The 16,051-nt window shown below is 40.0% G+C and overlaps 1 protein-coding gene across 1 annotated transcript in view; it reads right to left on the bottom strand.

Annotated features, from left to right (window-relative positions):
* Positions 1-840: 840 nt before the first annotated feature.
* The window catches only part of UBE2E3 (ubiquitin conjugating enzyme E2 E3), a 58,525-nt gene continuing 43,314 nt past the window's right edge, over positions 841-16,051 (bottom strand). The window contains exons 4-6 of the mRNA XM_056534754.1: positions 5,939-6,071; positions 3,977-4,124; positions 841-1,450 (exon numbers count right to left, since the gene is read on the bottom strand). Coding sequence (XP_056390729.1) covers positions 1,353-1,450; positions 3,977-4,124; positions 5,939-6,071 — 379 coding nt within the window. The 3' untranslated portion in view covers positions 841-1,352. The remainder of the gene's footprint in view (positions 1,451-3,976; positions 4,125-5,938; positions 6,072-16,051) is intronic.

The raw sequence follows: 16,051 nt of genomic DNA, 5'->3' as shown, positions 1-16,051 counted from the left end.
AACCTCTGCAAGGACTCATGCAAAGGAGACCCTGCTTATGCGTTCTAGCCACAATGGTGGTAGCAGGAAAGAGATATGCAATATGAAATGGGGGTATTTTGTAAAAATATTGGATATAGATATATCCAATATTTTTACAAAATACCCCCATTTCATATTGTATACTTCTTTCCTGCTACCACCAGTGTGGCTAAAACACACACACACACACACACACTATATTATATATATATATATATATATATATATATATATATATATATATATATATATATATATTATATATATATAAAAATAAATGTTTTTGTTATTACCATCTAGTAAAGTATAGTAAAAGAAAGTCTGATGCGAGCTAACCAGCATGAAGCTCAGGCAGTAATTCCTCCCCCCCTCCCCCTTACAGTTTCCAACTCACAATGATAATTCGCAACAGGCATCACTGATCTACAGGACAGATGTTCAGAGCGAGAACGAAAAGCTCTTTATAATCACACCCTTTTTGTCTTCCATGTCTCCATAGGTGTCAGAATACAGTCACCTTCACTTGAAAGCCATTTAATGCACCATAACACTTTAATCTTTATGACAGTAAACACTCCCCTCTGCTACATAACATGTAAATATATACAATATTTCGTTTTTTTTTTTTGTTCTTTTAACAATAAGAAGCAAAAAATAAGAAACCTTTCTATAAACTCAACCATCAAATACATTGCAAATGGAAATGAGAGATTATAAAATGGTGTATTAAACCGATCAATGGGTGGAATCTTAAAATACCGCGGCACTGTGTCACTCAATAGTCCATTGATTTAAGCATGTGGAAGCAAAGAAACTACACCTTAGGGAACATGTTTATTGTGTTTGGGGTAATACATTGGGTGCTCTCTGAGCTACAAAGGGATAAAGGAAATCCTTTCAGTACAAACTGACAAAGGTAAAACAGTATTCACAACAGCGTGTACCACATAAATCGGAAATATTTCTGGGTTTAATACAAATGACATTTTCTAATAATCTACAGCTAAACTTTAATAATGTCGTCATACAGATAATGAATTAGGCTAAAATGCACTATAATATTTGGTTTGAAACGGTATCCTTAGTACATCACAAAATACATTTTGATATCCCAAAGAAGCAAGACTTGCAAGTAGGCATTTTAACGTTACTAATCTACAGCTACAAAGTTCTACTCTTGATAGCATTTACCTTTTGGGGCAGTATAACCATATAGGATAAAAGCAGAGAGTAGAATCAGTTTAACATATACACAGAAGTCCGTATTGTATAGGCTATAAAGATTCCTTGCACATTGTACAGATGCCTTGTGCTTCTTCACGCTGTCCAATTTATGTAGCGTATCTCTTGGTCCACTGCCTGGCTATCCTGTCATGCTCTGCTCTGTTGGTCAAATACTGGGTGGCTATGCTTCCAACCAGGGGATCAGCTGCAAAGAGGAAGAGGGGAGAGAAAAAAAAAAAAGTTATTTCAAAGCAAAAACATTCAACATGTTGAAACAGATGGCTAAAGGCATTATCTTTTAAAGTAGTGTTTGCCAACCAGTGTGCCTACAGCTGCTGCAAAATTACAACTCCCAGGCATGCTGGGAGTTGTAATTTTGCAACAGCTGGAGGCACACTGGTTAGGAAACACTGTTCTAAAGCACATACAAAATAGTTGTGACTATTGTAATTATACCACAATGCATTTGTAAAGAAAAAAAAGAAAAAAAAATATAAAAAAAATACACACACACACATATATATATACATACACACACATATATATATATATATATATATATATATATATATATATATACATACACACACACATATATATATATATATATATATATATATATATATATATGTATATGTGTGTGTATTTTTTTTTTTCTTTCTTTTTTTATATATCTCCAATTATATGCTTGGGCTGGCTCCCGTGGCGGGGGCCGGCCAGAGCAGGTAAAAACTAATTTAAATACTAAAAGTCAGTGTTTCCCAACCAGGATGCCTCCAGTTGTTGCAAAACTACAACTCTTAGCATGCCTGGACCGGCAAAGGCTGTCCGGGCATGCTGGGAGTAGTGGTTTCACAACTGCTGGATGCACCCTGCTAGAAAAAACACTGAGCTAAGGGCGCAGGGAGAAAAATTATAAAAACCTTCTGCTCAACTAGTCCTGGACCGTGCAGATTTGTCTCTGTGAGCTCCGAGGTGTCCTCTCTTAGTACTGTAGGACCTTTCCCTTTTCAGCCAATCACTGGCAGCAGTGGTATCACGTGTCAAGCCAGTGATTGGCTGATGGGGAAAGGTCTTGTACTGCAGCAACACACTAGGTTTCCCGGGTCCCGCGGAAGATTTGAAATTCGCCTGGGAAACCCAGTGGATTGCTGCAGTACAAGAATACAAGAAAGTGACAGGAGGGGGGGGGGGGAATGTGACAGAAGGGGGGGAATGTGACAGGAGGGGGATGTGACAAGAATAGAATGTGACAAGGGAGGAGAATATGACAAGGTGACAAGGGGGAGATGTGAAATAGGCGGTGGGCATAAAATGGGTGGATAGATGTGAAATCGAGGCATTTCACCATTTTTTTATTATTATATCGCAACGCATATTGCAATTGCAATATTTAGGCCCAAAATCGCAATTGCACATTTTCCCCATATCGTGCAGCCCTAATTTATATTATACATATTATATATATGTTTTTATTACTGAATACAAAGCTGGAGGCACCCTGGTTGGGAAACACTGAAGTAAAACTTTGACACAGCTGGCCAATCACACTTCGGGCTTTTTATATGGGATGTTTATAGGGTGGATAAGCATTTCTAGGCCACATGATTAAAGGGGTACTCCAGTGAAATTATTTTTTTTTTTAAATCAACTTGTGCCAGAAAGTTACATCTATTCAAAAATCTTAATCCTTCCTGTACTTATTAGCTGCTGAATACTACAGCAGAAATTCTTTTCTTTTTGAAACACAGAACTGCCTGCTGACATCACGAGCACAGTGCTCTCTGCTGACATCTCTGTCCATTTTATGAACTGTCCAGAACAGCATATGTTTGCTATGGGGATTTCCTTTTACCCTGGACAGTTCCTAAAAATGGACAGAGATGTCAGCAGAGAGCACTGTGCTCATGATTCAGCAGACAGCTCTGTGTTCCAAATGGAAAAGAATTTCCACTGTTGTATTCAGCAGCTAATAAGTACAGGAAGGATTAAGATTTTTTAATAGAAGTAATTTACAAATCTGTTTAACTTTCTGGCACCAGTTGATATAAAAAAAAATAAAAAATAAAAAAAAAAGTTTTTCACCGGAGTACCCCTTTAATCAAGCCTTGTAAAGGATCAGCAAACGAGTGCCGATTACGAAGATCAGCGCCTGCCGGCTTGTCTATAAAACGCCCTTACTTACTGTTAGGCTGCTTTCACACTATAACATTTTCCATTTTAAAGATCTGTTAACAAAACCATTAAAATGGCAGTTTACATTACCCGTTATTAATAATGGACGTTATTTTGTGACGGGAGAGGTAACGGGAGAAATGGTCCATGCACTATTTCTCCCGTTACAAAATTATGTCCATTATTAATAACGGGCTGTAACTGGTTAAAACGGGTGATGTAAAAATCCCATAGACTATAATGGGATTATGTATCGGCCGTTTAATGGACGTTTTTAATGTTTTTGTTAACAGGTCATTATAACGGATCTTTAAAACGGAGAATTCTATAGTGAGAAAGTAGCCTAACAGTAAGTAAGGGCCTTTTATGGACAAGCCGGCAGGTGCTGATCTTCACTCATTTGCTGATCCTTTACAATCCTATAGTGTGAAAACAACCTTACTGTAAATGTACTGCTACAGTGGACAAAACTTTGCGTCTATAATGTATCTAGCCTTGAAAGTATTATTAAACCAGTTCCATAATGTGCTCACTCGCCCCTCACATGATTACTTACCAGGGTTACAGTCTGTCAAGAGGGAACAAATAGATAGCAAAACTTTTGATATAGTCAGTGCTGGACTCCAGTTATCTTTCAGAATATCCAAGCAGATTACTCCTTGGCTGTTGATATTACAGTGATAGATTCTGGTTCTGAATGTGACCTAAAATCCAAGTAAAATCAAAGTGCATTAAATACATAAAGTGCTGGTTAGATTTATAAAACACTGAGTGCATTTGGCATAGAAGGATATATTTTCCCTTCTATAACACCATACATCATCTTTATGAGTATTTGCATAATTGAGAACCATTTTAGTTTGCATGTGATGAAATATAACAAACAAGCAAATACTGTAAACTGTTGGAGGCAAAGCATTGTTTATTAGCTTTATTATAGGGAGAGAATTATTTGTAATTGGGACTAAGATCCCCCAGCTTTTTATCTGTACAGACTCTTTCTGACACAAAACCTATCAGAGACTTCCTTTTCTGTATGTACATTGCATAGAGAGTATGTGTGTGCTGCGACCATGCAGACATGACAGCTCCCCCCACTAGGACTATGGTGTCATATAAATGCAGCCAAGTCCCCTATGCACGTTCAGGCAAGGTGCCTCTGGAACCCAGGAAAAACTTGTCTAACTGCATTTTTAATTTCTAACTAATTACCAATTACAAATATTTTTGTCTCTCATAATAAAGTTAATGAACCATTATTCTTGTTTTGAAAAGGTGTCAATAGCCTTTAAATATGTAAAAGTAGAAAAGTTCAGTGAAATGAAATGCTAGCTAAAACCGGATGCTCCTGTATCCCTGCCGTATGCCGCCCACATGTAATTCATTTCAATGAGCCGACCGGCGTGAAACGCTGACTCCGGTCGGCTCATTCAGCTCCCCCACAACCGTATGCGGTCCCATATGGCCTAAATGTGAACCCAGCCTTACTTTGTTCCTAGCACCACTGAGGATTATTCTTGATACCTGGAGACCCAAGGCGACCTGCTTTACCTGCTCACTGGTTAGTGAAGGTGGATCAGCTGTGCCATTCGAGCCTTCTCAAGTCCAGTACATAAAGTATTAGGGTTTCTGTACTGGTTTTTGAGGCTCATTTTAAAGAAAAAAAAAAGTTCTTTAAAAGGAGGAGATCTGCAGCCCTAGACACTTATTTGCGGATAGGAGATAAGTGTCTATGACTGCAGTACTCAAAGCTAAGAACCATCTCAAAACGTTTACATCAGCCTTCTATTTGCTTTTGGGCCCTTTAAGATTTTTTGGGGGCCTTTTTTGGCTATATTTATAGAATTTTATATTTTTTTATTTTAAAGTTGGGACATTTATGTGATCAGACATTTATAAGAAATAGGTTGCTGTCATAATATCTGATGGATAAGAATACATTTTATTTTACTTTTAAGGCATGCAATATCATCACAATCTAATATCAAATTTGCCTTTTACTTCTCATGAGCAGTCCAAAAGAAAGCACAATTTAATAAAATAGGGTTGATCTTGCTTCAAAATACCATATATAGAAGTGATAAATGTCTTCTTTAACAGAGAAATCGAGTAAATGAAATTTTAGTTCTGGCTGTACTAGATCTGAAGCGTCTGCTCCTGTCTTACAATTTTATATTCGTCTTCTCGCCAGATTTAGTATTGCTGTCACATTACAGTCTCGCGCCTCTACATTACCGACCCGGTGGGATGTGCAGAAGTCAGCTCTACTCTGAAACCTATGGCCAGTTCTCACTGACAACAGCCAAGTCAGTTATATGAAGATCTCAGATAAAGGCAATGCAGCGAAACATAGCCTTCATGCAGAACAATTACATGAAGTGAGATCCAAAACTGTGTCAGAGCAGAGAAGAAGTACCCAGAGACAGCCCGGCTCTAGAGATCCCAAAAACCAGAGGAGCTCCTTCTTACATTAAATATTTCAGAATGAAATTGTCTGCATTTTAAGCTCAGTATTTACCTTTGGTGGCTTGAATGGATAATCAGATGAAAAAGTGATATCCAAAAAAAATACTCCTCCTTCATATACCGATCCTGGGGGTCCCAGAATAGTCGACCTCCATTCGTATATGTTGTCTCCCTTTGGGCCAGCACTACAAACAAATAAAAAAAGGTATACAGTTTAACACAAAAACAAAAAGATCTACCTCTGTGTTGTTTAAACATAACCAAATAATTCATTTTAAAATTTGTATTAGTTTTCATCTGTCCAACCACAAAACATTATATTTCCCGATATGGTTACAAATGTTCAGCAAAAGCACTGTAGTCATGAAGATCATGTGTACAAACAGATTGTAAAAAACTGACAACACCTGTAAGCTATGTTTCAACAAAAATGTATTTCTGGCGTTATTTTAGCTGCATTTTTTGCAAAGGGGGGGAGGGGGGGGGGGGGGGGAGAAAACTAAGCCTTGGGGTACCCTGTCCTCTCTATTCTTGCTACAGGGGTCCACGATAAATAGCTGGTCAGAAGGTATCCAACAGCTGGGAGCTCAACAGTAATTTACAGAGGAGCCAAGTGACAAGAGATCAGTTCCTGTGCTGTACCAGTACCAGGGGAAATAGAAAATTAGAAGGGTTATTCAGGATTAAAAAATAAATGGCGGATTTCTCCCAAATGCGGGTAAATTTTAAAGTGGCGGTGCCACTGATCTAATATTTATGGCCTCTTCAAAGGATGGGTCATCAATTTTTACAGACTGGATAAACCCTTTAACAGGAATTGTCTAAGATTAGAAAATAAATAAACAGACAACTCGTAGACAAACTTTTTCTAATCTTGGATAACTCTAGTAAAAATAAACAAGAGCATACCAACCTTTTCATGTACTTTAATTTTATAAGATTAAGTGCAGCAGACCACACTTGATTTCTGCAAATGAAAATATTTTTACTTGTTCTGGAAATGTGGGAATACCCCTTGAAAGCTTTTTAACCCAGCACTATGAAAGAAGAGACTTTGAAGGAAGCCTAAAGCTCTGCTGTAAGTGCTTATTTTCTTATTGACACTAATTTTAAAAAGCTGCAGCAAGAAAGATGTGGCAGTTTTGCCCCAATTTTGGGAAAATTGCAAAAACAAAAAAAAAAAACGACCTGTGAATATATGAATTTTAGCCCTTGTGATGAACCATTCTGTACGGCCATTCTCAAATCAGATTGCAGTAACAAGTTTTGATATACACATGTTTATTCCCTTTGTGTGTATTGGAACTAAACCAAAAAAGGGAGGAAAAAAAGCAAATTGCAAATGTCACACCATACTCCAAAAATGGGCTGGACAAAATTATTGTCACCCTTAAAGGGGTACTCCGCCCCTAGACATCTTATCCTTTGGATAGGGGATAAGATGTCTGATCGCGGGGGTCCCGCTGCTGGGGACCCCCGGGATCTCGGCTGCGGCACCCCGCTGTCATTACTGCACAGAGCAAACTCGCCCTGAGCGTAATGATGGGCAATACAGGGGCCAGAGCATTGTGACGTCACGGACCACACCTTAATGCAAGTCTCCCATAGACTTGTATTGAGGGGACGGGCAGTGATGTCACGAGGAGTATTGCCCGTCATTACGCACAGAGAGAGTTTGCTCTTTGCAGTAATGACAGCGGGGTGCTGCAGCCGAGATCTTGGGGGTCCCCAGCGGTGGGACCCTCGCGATCAGACATCTTAGCCCCTATCCTTTGGATAGGGGATAAGATGTCTAGGGGCAGAGTACCCCTTTACCTTAATATTTGGTTCCACACCCTTTGGAAAAATACCTGAAATCAGTGGCTTCCTATAACCATAAATAAGCTTCTTACACCTCTCAGCCGGAATGTTGGACCACTCTTCCTTTGCAAACTGCTCCAGGTCTCTCTTATTGGAAGGGCACCTTTTCCCCCCCCAACAGCAATTTTAAGATCTCTCCACAGGTGTTGAATGGGATTTCGATCTGGACTCTTGCTGGCCACTTCAGAACTCTCCAGCGCTTTGTCGCAATCTATTTCAGGGTGATTTTTTACCTATGTTTGGGGTCATTGTCCTGCTGGAAGACCCAAGATCTCGGACACAAACCCAGTTTTAGACACTGGGCTGTACAGTGCGATTCAAAATTCGTTGGTAATCCTCAGATTTCATGATGCCTTGCACACATTCAAGGCACCCAGTGCCCAAAGCAGTAAAACAACCCAAAAACATAATTGAACCTCCACCATATTTCACTGTAGGTACTGAGTCTTTTCTTTGTAGGCCTCATTTCATTTTAAGTAAACCGTAGAATGATGTGCTTTACCAAAAAGCTCTAACTTGGTCTCATCTGTCCACAAGACCTTTTCCCAGAAGGATTTTGGCTTACTCAAGTTAATTTTGGCATAATGTAGTCTTGCTATTTTATGTCTCTGTGTCAGCAGTAGGGTCCTCCTGGGTCTCCTGCCATAGCGTTTCATTTCATTTAAATGTCGACGGATAGTTTGCACTGACACTGATGCTCCCTGAGCCTGCACCATCCGGACTATCCTGCATTCACACCTTTCATCAATATTTCTCTTCCATCCACGCCCAGGGAGATTAGCCACAGTGCCATGGGATGCAAAGTTTTTGATAATGTTGCGCAATGTGAGCAAATCTAGATCTCTGGAGATGGACTTTAGATTGTTGATATTTTCCCACAATTTTGTTTTTTCAAGTCCTCAGACAGTTCTTTTCTCCTATATCTGTTGTCCATGCTTAGTGTGGCACACAGACCCACAATGCTAAGACTAAGGCCCAGATTTATCAAACTTTGTGAGTTAAAAAGTGGAGTGATTTTCCCACAACAACCAATCACAGCTCAGCTAACGAGCTCTGGTAAAGTGAAAGCTGAGCTGTGATTGGTCGCTGTGGGAAAATCACTCCAGTTTTTCCTCTTACAAAGTTTGATAAATCTGGGCCTAAGTGAACGTCTCTCCTCTTTATCTGCTTTCAGGTGTGATTTTTATATTGCCCACCCCTGTTCTTTGCCCCAGGTGAGTTTAAAGGAGCATCACATGCTGGAAACAATCTTATTTTTCCACAATTTTGAAAGGGTGCCAATAATTTTGTCCAGCCCATTTTTGGAGTTTGGTGTGACACTATGTCCAATTTGTTTTTTTTCCTTTTTTTTTGGTTTAGTTCCAATACACACAAAAGGAGATAAACATGTGTATAGCAAAACAGGTGTTAGTGCAATCCTTTTCTTTGAGAAAAACAATTATCTAGAAAAATTTCAGGGGTGCCAACATTTACAGCCATGACTGTATAATTACTATTACAAATAAGCATAATCATAAAATTATTTTTATTATTATTAATAATTGTTTTTGTACATATAGCACCCTTGGTTCCAGGGAGCTTTACATTTCATAAGGTTTAAAAACACATAATACACAAACAGGCACAATGAACGAGACACAGATTAAATTGCAGACCAACATAGAGGGGGAAGAGGGCCCTTCCTGTAAAGGCTTACACTCTACAAGGAGATTGGTCGGGTAGAAAGAATTTCATTCTTTATTAGCAGATACACCATCTGTATCATATCCGAGACCTATTGAATCACATCTAAAAATGATGAAAGACCCTTTCATACCATAGTAAGACTGCCATAGAATTCCCAAACTGAGAATTACAGGCAGAACATAAAAAGGAAGACCCAAAAAAAAAAAAAATACTTAAAAGGGGTAATGAAAAGAAAAAATTTTTTTTTGTATATCAACTGGCTCCAGAAAGTTAAAAAGATTTGTAATTTACTTCTATAAAAAATCTTAATCCTTTCAGTACTTATGAGCTGCTGAAGTTGAGTTGTTCTTTTCTGTCTAAGTGCTCTCTGATGACACGTGTCTCGGGAACTGTCCAGAGTAGAAGAAAATCCCCATAGCAAACCTCTTCTACTCTGTTCAGTTCCCGAGACAGACAGAGGTGTCAGCAGAGAGCACTGTTAGAAAATAACTCAACTTCAGCAGCTGACAAGCACTGGAAAGATTAAGATTTTTAAAAGTAGTAATTTACAAATCTGTTTAACTTTCTAGACCCAGTTGATATAATTTTTTTCCAGGAATACCCCTTTAAAGCTCTGAATCATCTGGTTTCCAGGGTATTTATGTAAATAAACCTTACTGCAACTTTGTAAGGACAGTGTTTTCCAAACAGTGTGCCTCCAGCTGCTGCAAAATTACAACTCCCAGCATGCCCAAACAAGCCTTCGGCTGTCCGGTGCAGTGCCGTAGATTGCAATCTACGGCACTGCACCGGGCATGTTGGGAGTTACAGTTTTGCAACAGCTGGAGGCACACTGTTTGGAAAACACTGCCTTAGGAAGCAAAACAAATCAAATAATGTGGCTTCAGTGGAGCCTGGATAAAGTTTACCAACTATGTAATGGTTAAAACTAGCCTGACCGTCTTAATCTGGTGAATTTATGACTAAAATAGCAATATGTAAAAATGAAGACTAAAAAAAAAAAAGTCCATCCAGAACAATATGTAAATTCTAAGGATGTGATTGTTGTCAGTTTTGGATTAAACTGCTGCCAAAGTTATTTTCTTCTTCTAATAACCAGACACCATGTTATCATTTTTAATATTAGGAATGCACTGCCTGGGAAACCCATTGAAATGACTGACACTGACTGATAGGACTACATGGCCTAACAACCGCAGGAACTTCACTATTCAGCTCATTGTTGTACTGACACTGTACTAGGAGCAGAGACTGGGAAAGGCAGTTTGTGATCAGCCACACCACACTGTACTGCTTGTGTATTAATCCCATTTTACACATTTTTTCAACCACTACCAAAAATATTATTATTATATATTTCACTTCTAAGATAATTGACCATTTGGAGATTATATATATAACACACACACACACACACACACACACACACACAAAAATAAAAAGATACCAGAACTTAGTGCAAAACTGGTGAAAATGTATTGCATCACTCCAGTTTATACAGAAGTAAAGTTTCCGCGACCTCTCGTTGCCGTTTTCAAGCTCCTATATTTTCATAATTAATAATTAAAATAATAATAAAACAGGCTGCAACGATGAATCAATGTTATCGACAATATTAAATAATGGAAATTGCAGTCAATGATTCATTGTTAAACAAAAAAAGAAGTGAAACCTGTCATAATGCCAGCTCACAATCCTGCATAGTAGTTCGCAGGGAAGGAGGCCGCAGGGGCACAATGGAAGCCAGGCGACATGGCCGTACTGACCCGCGAGAGATGATAATGGTCTGGAGATGTCAGATATGAGAGATAATAAATAATGTAGTCTGCTCAGATGTGACGTGAGAAATCACAGATGAGAGATGATGAATGTAACTAACTCAACAGAAGGTATCACATCATCAGGATGAGATACCCCAGCTCAGCAGCCAGTATCACATATTCAGCTGAGGTACGCCAGCTCGGCAGTAAGTAATATTTCAGGCTGAAATACCTCATATCGGCACATAGTATCACACATGAAGCTATGTTTTATGGGAAGTTGATTTAAAGTGATCTTGTGCCATTATAGTGCTTAAGGATCGACCGATTATCGGTTTGACAGATATTAGAGATTTTCGATATTATCGGTATCTGCAATTACCTTGCCGATATGCCGATAATGCCCCGCCCCCCGCGGCCAGAGACTGCCGCTGGCCCATTGCCTCCCCCATCCCCGGTTTTATAATTACCTGTTCCCGGGGTCCGCAATACTTCTGACTCCTGAGGTGTCCTGCACAATGATGAGTGACGTCCTCAACGCGACATCACCGTCAGTGCGCACAGTGAAAGCTCAGGACGCCGCCGGAGCCAGAAGTAGCGCGGACCCTGGGAACAGGTAATTATAAAACCGGGAATGGCTGAGGCAATGGGGCAGCAGCGGTGGTGGTTGGACTCAGGACAGGCAGGGGGAGAGAAGCTTGCAGCGACGGTGGTCTTTGGCCCCACAAAAGCCGCTGCAGTTCATTGATTTAAAGCGCCCGATTTAAATCATTAATCTGCAGCTGCTTCTGCGGGGCCAGGGGGGAGAGAAATAACCGATAATTTATACCGATATTCCGGTATAAATTATCGGCTATCAGCCTCAAAGTTTACAGATTATCGGTATTGTCCGTAAAAAAAAAAATCAATATCGGTCGATCCTAATCTGGATTTGGAGTCACTCAAAATCACTCAAAATCAAAGTGGAAAACCACACTAGAGGCTGATCCAACTTTGATGCAATGTACTTAAAACAAGTCAAAATGAGGCTCAGTAGTATGTGTGGCCTCCAAGTGCCTGTACAACCTCCCTACAATGCCTGTGCATGCTCCTGATGAGGTGTTGGATGGTCTGCTGAGGGATGTCCTCCCAGACCATGACTAAAGCATCCGCCAAATCCTGGACAGTCTGTGGTGCAACCGCACCAGCATATGGTCTCACAAGGGGTCTGAGGATCTCATCTCAGTACCTAATGGCAGTCAGGCTACCTCTGGCAAGCACATGGACGGTTGTGTGGCCCCCCAAAAGAAATGCCACCCCACACCGTTACTGACCAGTCGCCAATCCGATCATGCTGGAGGATGGTGCAGGCAGCAGAACATTCTCCACGGAATCTCCATACTCTGTCACGTCTGTCACATGTGCTCAGTGTGAACCTGCTTTCATCTGTGAAGAGCACAGGGCGCTAGTGGCGAATTTGCCAATCTTGGTGTTCTCTGGTGAATGGCAAACATCCTGCACGGTGTTGGGCTGTAAGCACAACCCCCATCTGTGGATGTCAGGCCCTCATACCACCCTCATGGAGTCTGTGTCTGACCGTTTGAGTTGACACATGCACATTTGTGGCCTGTTGGAGGTCATTTTGCAGGGCTCTGGCAGTGCTCCTCCTTGCACAAAGGCAGAGGTAGCGGTCCTGCTGCTGGGTTATTGCCCTCCTACGGCCTCCTCCATGTTTCCGGATGTACTGGCCTGTCTCCTGGCAGTGCCTCAATGCTCTGGAAACTACGCCGACTGACAAAGCAAACCTTTTTGCCAAAGCTCACATTAATGTGCCATCCTGGATGAGCTTCACTACGTGAGCCACTTGTGTGGATTGCAGTCTCATGCTACCACTAGAGTGAAAGCACTGCCAGCATTCAAAAGTGACCAAAAAAATCAGCCAGGAAGCAAAGGAACTGAGAAGTGGTCACCTCCTGCAGAACCACTCCTTTATTGGGGAGGGGGGGAGGGGGTCTTGCTAATTGCCTATAATTTCCGACTGTTGTCTGTTCCATTTGCACAACAGCATTTGAAATTGATTGTCAATCAGTGTTGCTTCCGGAGTGGACAGTGTGATTTCACAGAAGTGTGATTGACATGGAGTTACATTGTATTGTTTAAATGTTCCCTTCATTCTTTTGAGCAGTGTATGTTGGCTTTATATAAACAAAGCCTTACCATCCCAATGACCTCATTACTACCAAGCTAAATTTATGTCTCCGGACTAGAGGACACCCTAATGTGCTCTGTCATGTACATATAAACAAAGACTCCATTGCTCACAACAACTTGAGAATCCATTAAGAACGTAAAAGATACTTCTAAGTTGCGGTTCTTAGGTATCACAGGTCCTATACTCGCGAGAACATTGCGCTTTAAATATGTCTGTTGCTAAAGGAGAAAACTCTTTTTTGCTGGAACCTGTTGCTGCAACAGAAAGATTTTAACCTACCTCTAGGATTTAAAACTGTTTTAGGGCACTCTGAACCGCAGCTGCTGCATGTTTCCTTAATCGCAGGTGGCACCTGGTCTTGACACTTTAAACAGTGACAAATACAGGTAACTCCTGTAATGATCTGTGAATCGTGAGCTATCTGCATCCACAAGCGCTTGTGATTTCCCTCTTATCGGGACGGCACCTGGACTTGCCACTTTTTTGTCTGTAACGCAGGATGGCACACAAATATTGCGGCTGATACCACCGTGTGTAAGGGACTTAGGAATCTTGTTATACTTTTTTAGTTAAAGCGTACCTGTCAGATACAAAAAAAAATAAAAAAAAATAAAATTGTATATATGTTTTACTCCGTTCCTAATTCTTACCATGTACATCTAATTGTTATGTCTCTATCATCTATATTATAAAAAATACCTCTTTTCGTTAGCTCACAGTGTGAAAAAACATCTAAGGGGAAGGGGGCGTGTCCGTCCTTTGTGGTGGTGGGTGGTGATTGGTGTGTCTGCTCATGCAGCCTTCTCCATCTCTTGTCCATGACTCATGGACAAACCTTATGCTGCTGCTGGTCTGGTTAGTGTCCCAGTATGTATGGGGACTCCTAGTGGTGGGATTTCCAGGAGACATTTTCTTTTAAAAAATATTTAAAAAAAACTTATAAAAAGATTTTGGATCTGATAGTGCCCATTTAACACCTGTCAATTAATCCAAGAAGTTTCAAAATTCTATGTCAATTTGGTCACAATTCATTTCTTCTAATACAAATCTCCAAATTCTGTTTACCCATATAAATAGATTATACAATTCTGCCTGCCACTAGGGAAAGCTTCCTGCATACTGATCTAAAAGGAACCTGTCATTAACAGGTGGTCTGATCTGTCAGCATTAGTAGGTTCAGTATACTTGAATGAAGTATACATGAAGAAAAAATTATTCTCAGATGCATTCTTCTAAAGACCATGCCATACCTGCCTTCAGGTTATATGGTAGCATTACTTGTATAAGTGTCTGATCACAAAATATCGGAGTGCTGGGACCCCACGATCTGCAGAGCGGGCCCAGTCTCAGAGAGAGCACGTTCTACAGACAACGTGCATTCCATTTATTTCAATGGGAGCACCGAAGATAACCCAGTACAGCACTAAGGAATCTTTGGCGCTCTCGTAAAAATGAATAAAGCATGTACCGTTTACAACACACTCTCTGCAGAGGGTCCCAGTGTGGATACAGGATGAACTGTCTTTTACCGATAACCCCTATAATGGAACTGTGCTAGCTTATCACACACAAACTAAGGGCAAGAGTGGCACTTTTTTTGGAAGAAAATTGCTATGTTTTTTCTAATTATGGATAAGGCAGCAAAATTGCAAATGAGCAGCAGAGAATTAGTATCTTGACCATAACTCTCCATTAAAAGGGGAGATTAGTAACTACAAATATACTAGCAGAAGTAAACAGAACTATAAGGTATCACATTAAATATAATGTAGGGATAAATTAAATGCAACATAAAATAAATAAAAAAACTTCAAATGAATAAATAAATTGGATACTAGCAAACAACAACAAAACAAAAAACAAAAACAAAATCAACAAAAAAGGAAAAATCTGAGAACGACACATTCCATGAAAGCCCAGATTAGTGCACTGGTCAATGATGTAGCGCTATTTATTTACTGTCTCCCTCAATTTAAGAAGACCTGCTCTGAAAAACCACATATCATATGCGAGATATTATTTCCTGTAATGTGTTTATTTTTACGGCTGGAGGTGCATTATGTCTCATAAATCACACTAAGGGCTTCTAGTGCACGCTGAACTGGTGACATTTACCCAAGCTTACAGACAGATTAATGTCATGTGTGAGCCGTTTATATAACGCTCAGATTGGAAATCATTTATAATGCCGCTATCATATCTACACTACGGTCGTATGTCAGTAATTACCAGAGATCACATACAGACGTTACTGTTCGACTGATCTGTTGTCCAAATCAAAACCCCTGATCAAATCCCCTGACAGAACTACACCACCCAAACTATTCTCTGGGACAAAGGCAAAATATTCACCGCCAATATTACAGAAGCCGTGCATCAAAGAGTTAACGTTCTGCTCATATTCCCCACATGCTGCTTTTCTTTTTCTCCTTTCCCAGCCAAACTATATTACACTGGATACACACAGACCCAGACAGTAGTTGGCAAACCAAGAACTGAGCGTTTGAAGATGCAATGCAGCGTTCACCCAGTAGCACAGCTACTATACAAAGAATCAAAGACTTTTTTTTATTTTATGTTAAAGCGTACGTTGATATATCACTCAGTACCTAATCCTGACAATGTACATCTAATTTTTATGTGTCTAGCACCTTTATTTATTTTTTAT

The sequence above is a fragment of the Hyla sarda genome, chromosome 8 (assembly GCF_029499605.1).
Source record: "Hyla sarda isolate aHylSar1 chromosome 8, aHylSar1.hap1, whole genome shotgun sequence".
NCBI lineage: Eukaryota > Metazoa > Chordata > Amphibia > Anura > Hylidae > Hyla > Hyla sarda.
Note: the sequence above shows the minus strand (reverse complement) of the source record. Positions and strands in the feature narration are given on the sequence as shown.